Genomic DNA, 6,905 nt, shown 5'->3' on the forward strand with positions numbered 1-6,905 from the left:
AACTGATATTTCAGTAATTTAACGGACGTTCGCTGGAAATTCAGTAATAGTCCGTCAAACCTGAATGACATTTCAAATTGCTGAAAATTCAGGAAAGTACACACTTAAAATTTTTTGCCGGGTCTCGGTAATTTATTGCCGAGAACGGCACCACTGAGTGCTCGGTTAAAAAAATAATGACAGCTGTCATATTTTTTCGTGAATCTCGGTTCACCTAACTGATATTTCGGCTCGTTAATATTTTGTGCCGAAACTTCAGTTAGGTTGAACCGAGATTTTCGAAAAAATGTGACAGCTGTCATTTTTTTTCTAACCGAGCACTCAGTGGTGCCGTTCACGGCAAAAATTACCGAGATCCGGCAAAAAAATTTAAGTGTGTACCGTCAAAACGAATGACATTTCACATTGCTAAAACATTCAGTAATATTTCATTGCTGAATTAATTACTCAAGTTTCAGCGTGGCAAAATTCAGTAAAAGTTTACTGAATTTCAGTAAAAAAAATTTGGTGTGTAGTTTTCCGTATTTTTTTGCTGAAATTTCTGTTAATATTGAGTCTAAATCGTAAAAGTTTGGTAACCTACTTGATGATTGACGTCAAAACATATTACTTTATTTTAAACAAAAATCATTTTAACGACGCTAGTTTGATTATTTGTCAGCAATACAATGCATGACATAACTCGTGAATGTGCAAATACTAAATACGTTCTTCCAATTTATGTTAGATCTTTTGAATTTTTTGGTTTATCTCTCTTAGGGCATCCTTAACGGTGCGCTTCTATACCCCGTTTGGCAGCGCTCTATCATCACTCCATACCGTACCGGTCGCTAGAGAAATAGTAGCCGAGCATCCGGGAAGTATCGCGCTCTCAAATTTAGCAGCCCGATAACAGCGCTGCTAAAGGTTTTTGCTGGATGAAACGTCAAACTGAGACGATAGCAACGACCGGTGTGAAAACGGGTGAGTGAGCAAAATAGCCGCGCTGTACACAGCCGCCATAACAACTCAAATGGTATCGCACTGTTAAGGATGCTCTTAGCCCACAATAAATCTTTAAACGATTAAAAAAATCGATCAACACAATCAGAAACAGTAGCTCGAAAGTTCGGGTTCGAAGGGGCCATCTGTCAGTCCGACAACTCTGACTGACAGTTAAGCAGAAAATCATCACACACTGTCTCGTTATCGGTCGTCTGGTCCGTATCGGTCACGATATTTTTGCGATCATAATCGCACACCGGTGAGGTGAAGGAAAAGTTTTTCACCGTCTAACCACAAAGATCGTAATGTCGCGACCGTTCTTCCCGTTAATTGTTCTAGTGTACGGTGTACTTCTGGTGTCGGAATCGTGCACGGCAAACGAAGTGTTCGGTTGTGGGGGCTTTATAAAAAATGCAAACTCCGACCTCGATTTCAGCAAGGTGGAAGTTGGACTGTGAGTGTGTTAGATAAATTTTATTAATTTAATTAACAAGTTGAAATTGACGTGCTTCCGGTTTTTCTAGATACAACACCCAGGGCAGTTTAAAAATCAAAACGGACTGCTCGCCCTCGAACGGGTACTATTTTATTCCTCTGTATGACAAGGGCGAGTATGTGTTGAAAGTTATTCCTCCACCGGGCTGGAGTTTCGAACCGGAGCAAGTACCAATCAAATTCGATGGAACCAGTGACATCTGCAGTCAGGGCAAGGATGTGAATTTTCTTTTCAAAGGTTTCGGTATTACCGGAACGGTACAAATCTACCGTCAAACAGCTGGAGCCAAAGGAGTACAAGTAGAGCTGAGGTCCGAGAGCAACGCCAAGATCGGTCAGACGGTTACCGATAGCAATGGTATCTTTTCGTTTACTCCGATTAAATCTGGCAAGTATGTCATCAAAGTAAAGCACGATAAGTGGCACTTTGTTATCCCGGAGTATAGTGTGACGGTGACTACAGGGAACACGGAAATTCCTCCGAACTCACTGGTCGTGGCCGGATTTGAGGTGGAGGGTAGTGTTTTCAGTGATGAACAACCGTTTGGTAATGTGGGATTTTTACTGTATGCCGAAAAGGGTATGGTTTCGATGGTGAAATGTCCTACGGACAAAATTCCACCGGTAAGTGGAACTGACCCACGTTACGGTGGCTCACCTCGCTGCTATGTAGAACCTAACAAATCGAATGGGAAATTTGTGTTTCCCAGTGTGTCGGTGGGAAAGTATCGCATTGTGCCACATTTTAGCAGCAAAGATATCCAGTTCCACATTCGTCCGGAGGCGATGGAGTTCGAGGTAGGTCGAGATAGCGTCCAGCTAGCGGAAAGCTTTGAAGTGACTGGATTTAGTGTGAGCGGAAAGGTGCTGCTTGCTAGTGGTGGCGCAGGTGTCGCTAACGCCAGGGTCAAGCTTAACGGCCGTGAAATTGCCACTACGGATGCTGATGGCAAGTATTTGCTGGATAATATACAGGCAGGAACATACACAATTCAGGTGGCAGCAACAAACTTGCAGTTTAAGGATCATATCGTTAAAGTAGCGTTAAGTAAACCGGCCCTGCCGGACATTATCGTAGCAGGTTTTAAGGTATATTTTGCTCTGCATGAATTCGATAGATATTCATCATCTACTGTTTCAGGTTTGCGGTCAAGTTGTTTCTAAGCAGTCCCATCGAGTTGCTATAACAAGAAAGGGTTCAACCTTCCAGGTTGAAATACCAACCATTGAAAATGCTGGAGGTGAATGGTGCACATACCTGGAGAGCGGTCAATATACAGTGCAGGTTTTAACTAGCGAGCAGGAGCATGCCGCAGGAATTCAATTCTTCCCACTGACCCAATCAGTAAATGTTGATCGTTCTCCATTAAGTGGAATCATATTTTCTCAACTCAGAGCTACCGTAGAAGGTGACATTCGGTGCTTGCCGGACGCTGGTAGCAGCTGTCCAAAAGACTTGACTATCACTTTGACTGCATTGGATTCTAGTGGGAATCCAACTGGCCAGTTAACCAAAACAGATCAAAAGGCTGGTAAATATTTATTCGAAAATGTGCTTCCCGGAAGCTATGAAGTTTCCGTGCCGAAATTCAAACTATGCTGGCAAGCCGACAAGATTAAAATTAACGTAAAAACTGTGAAGGAATCAGTTGAAAGCTTTGTCCAAAATGGCTACGTCGTATCAATAGTTTCGAGTCACGCAACAAAGATGTCATACAAACAGCAAAGCGTAGAGGAAGCTAAATTGCACCAAATCACTTTAAATCCCGGACTAAATGCATTCTGCGTACAGAAAGCCGGTACCTACGAACTCGATCTCAGTGGTTGCCACAAATACGCCGACAACGTTGCCAAAACGTTCAACACAAACGAAGTCGCACCACTTACGATAACTGCACAGAAGCATCGCAACACCGTCAAAATACTCGCAGAGGAAAAGTACACTTATAAAGCCAAAGTATCCATCGGAAACTCAATCCAAACGATCGAATTCACGCCCACCGGTGAACTCGTAGATAACCGACATGTCTACAAGTATGACTTCTTCCTGGAGTCGGGAGAAAATATTCACTTAACACCGCTGTCTGATATTATGCTGTTCAGTCCAGTTTGGCTGGAAGCTACCGGGGGAGCAGACTGCACAGAAGTTCCAACAAAAATCATCGCCAACAAAGGGCTGCTGATCAATGGCCGTACTAATCCTTCGATTAAGGACGTCAAAATTACTTTGCTGTTTCCGAAGAATGCCGAGTTGACACCGCTAATCACCACTACCAACGAGAAGGGAGAGTTCAAATTTGGTCCTATTGATGCTAGTCTAACGGTGGAACTGTCGGCCGAAAAGGAATCTTACGTTTTTTCGGCATTCGATAAATCAACCAACAGCTTTAGTGGTCACAAGTTGTGCGAAATCATTGTCACGGTGAAAGATGATGCCGGTAATCGTCTATCCGGTGTGCTTCTGTCGCTTTCCGGAGCGGAAAGTTATCGCAAAAATTTAGTAACTGGTAGGTGTATGTTGAAATAGACGGTAGTGGAGTTTGATTCACTTCTTTTATCTATTCTCAGGTGAAGACGGCACCATTAAGTTTCATTCACTTTCGCCAAGTGAGTACTACTTACGAGCGATGATGAAGGAGTACGATTTCAAGCCAAACTCTAAGTTAATTGAAGTAAAGGAAGGTGCCACCGTTGTGCAGGAACTACTGGGAACTCGAACAGCTTTCTCCATTTTTGGGGCCATCACATCGTTGAACGGAGACCCCTTCCCGAATGTGGTTGTAGAAGCGGTAACGGACGATCGCTGCGGAAATCACCTGGAAGAGGGAACCAGTGAGTTCAATGGGTTGTACCGAATTCGTGGTCTACAACCCGGATGCCAGTATCGCGTTCGCGTGCGCACCAACGGGCCCACCGCCAACGTTGACCGTTCGATTCCGAAGGAGAAGCTCATCAACATCGAAAAGGGTGACATTCGTGACGTCAACATGATCGCCATCAGCCCGCTGACTTTTGTCGATGTGACCGTACGGGTGCTCGCTTCCGAAAACGACTACTACAAAACCCTTAAAATATTCTTGTACAAAAAAGGAAGCGATTCACCCGTTCACACCCAACGCATCGAGTCTCCACTGAACCCGAAGGGTAAAGTCAACCCAGGCATAATGGTGTTCTTCCCTCGCATCCCGTTCGACAGCAAAACGTACTACATCGAGCTGACTACCAGCTTGTCAGACAAAAACTACAAATTCACGCTTCCAACGGTGCAATTCACCGCCAACACGAGCAGCTACTTCACCGAAATGTACTTCCGCCCGGAACTGCGAACAGCCGAAAGTGATCTCAACCAAAACTCACTGTCCGCGATTGTACTCATCTTCATCGTAGGTTTCATCTTCTTCAAGCAAGATCTCGCCCTGGAACTGCTGGGGATGGTGTGGAACAAGGTCAGCTCAGCGGTGGGTGAAATCGTAAGCCGATCGAAACCAAAAGAACAGAAATACGAACCGGCCGTTATCGACGAAAAGGAAATCGATAAACTTGCCTCCAGTATCAACGCGATCAAAAAGAAGAAAGTCAAAAAGGCCAACTAAGCGGTGTGTTGTTAGTATAAGTGTTAGAATGTGTAATTTAAAGCGATTGGTAGATACGATCAAATGGTAGAATCGGTGTGAGATTAAACATTGTTCCTGTGAAGATTTTCAAAAGAAAGCCCTGCAGTTATTTTAGGATTTATCAGGTTTGTATCTGGATTGGCTAGCTTCGTTTCGAATCAGGAAAACGAAAGTTTAATTCACAACAGAACTCAGATTGAGGTAAGTGTTTATTTTAGCTTTTCGCGTATACATTTGAATTTTCGTCAACGATCAGTTACTTTCCTAACGGTACATGTATTATATCTTTAGCTGGAGGTCCATCCAGCTCCAATCCGTTCCCGGGAATAATTTTGTTCAGGTACAGAAACAATCCGGTGAAAAACAGAAATAATATTAGTATGCTTGCACTGAAGAAAACAGTTAATCCAAAATAAAGCGTGAGCGTTTTATCTGAAAAGAAGCGGAAAAAGGTTTTTTGTTTATAACGTGCGTTATACAGTTAGTTTATAATTTATCATTTGTACTGTAAGCGCTGGAAGAATGCAACCTTTTTTCACCTGGAAAGAAGTTTGGCAAAGGTAACTATTAAAATGGGCATTTCTACATAAATATAAGAGTTATATTACCAATCGTTATTCGCAGTCAAAACGTATAAATTATTTAAAAATGTGAATGTCCAAGATGTACATACCAAAGTTTGTTCCTTCATAAAATTGAAAAACAAATTTTTTGCTCAATATTGCGACAAAATTCCTCCTTCCGTATCAAGAATTTTCCTCCACTCCTCTGTCCTGGGCTACTCGTCGCCAATACCCTAGGCGTCTCGACACTCGTAGATCCGCTTCAATCAGGTCAAGCCACTAAGCATGTTGGGTCCTCTATTTCTGGTACCGGAGGAGTCCGTGAAGCATACCGATGTTCTGTCGTCCGGCATCCTCGCGACATGTCCGGCCTATCGTAGACTCCCAACACTCGTCAGGTGAACAATGGGTATCTCTCCAAGTTGTGCCTGCTGCTCGTGATTAATACGCCTGCGCCACTCTATACTTCCGGTTTGTACACAACCAGCGTCTCGGTTTCAAGTCCATAGAGAAATACTGGTCTAATTAGGGTTTTGTACATCGTCAGTGTCGTGAGGCGCCGTGTGCTCCTGGAGCGAAACGTCCTGCGAAGGCCAAAGTAGACCCGATTTCCAGCTTGAATGCGCCGTTGGATCTCCCTACTCGTCGTCCATGATCACCGTCCGTGAGAGGCGAATGTTGGTTTCTTTTGAGCCTCTCCGTTTATACACTTGGTTTTCGACGCATTAATTCAGCTCCCCTAGCCTCCACTTTTTGTCCGGCGCAGATTGCCTCAACCGTTTGAAAATCGAGGTAGTCTGCGAAGCCTATGAGTTATCTACCTTTGCTGAAAATCATGCCTCTCGTCATCTCCTTGTCTCAACCCTCTACGAGCTTCGAAGGTATTCGAGAGTCTCTTCGATACGCACATGTAACACACCACTCAATCCAAGGAAGCTTTGATGAGTCGTGTCAGTTTATTTGGAAAACCGTAGTCGTGCTTTTTTGCCATAGTTGGTCTCGATCGACTATGTCATTCGCTGCCTAGAAGTTCATGAAGACGTGATGTGTGGGTACGATGTACTCTCAGCATTTCCGAAAAATCTGCTAGAGAGTGGAGATTTAATCCGTAGTAGCGCGTATTTGTGTGAAACCCACTTGGTACTGCCCTACGAACTCTCTTGCTAATGGAGAAAGACGACGGAGTAGAATTTGGACTTTGCAGGCGGCGTTGATCAACGTTTTGTCACGGTAGTTGCTGCATTATAGC

The 6,905-nt window shown here is 43.9% G+C and overlaps 1 protein-coding gene across 1 annotated transcript; it reads left to right on the forward strand.

Annotated features, from left to right (window-relative positions):
- The first annotated feature begins 1,147 nt into the window (after positions 1-1,147).
- LOC129722397 (BOS complex subunit NOMO1) lies at positions 1,148-5,160 on the forward strand. Its single transcript, XM_055675802.1, has 4 exons — positions 1,148-1,438; positions 1,509-2,568; positions 2,621-3,986; positions 4,048-5,160. Exons 1-4 carry the CDS (start codon positions 1,290-1,292, stop codon positions 5,070-5,072), a joined length of 3,600 nt encoding a protein of 1,199 aa, XP_055531777.1. The 5' UTR covers positions 1,148-1,289; the 3' UTR covers positions 5,073-5,160.
- The last annotated feature ends 1,745 nt before the right edge of the window (positions 5,161-6,905 follow it).

This window comes from Wyeomyia smithii, chromosome 2 (assembly GCF_029784165.1).
Source record: "Wyeomyia smithii strain HCP4-BCI-WySm-NY-G18 chromosome 2, ASM2978416v1, whole genome shotgun sequence".
Lineage (NCBI taxonomy): Eukaryota > Metazoa > Arthropoda > Insecta > Diptera > Culicidae > Wyeomyia > Wyeomyia smithii.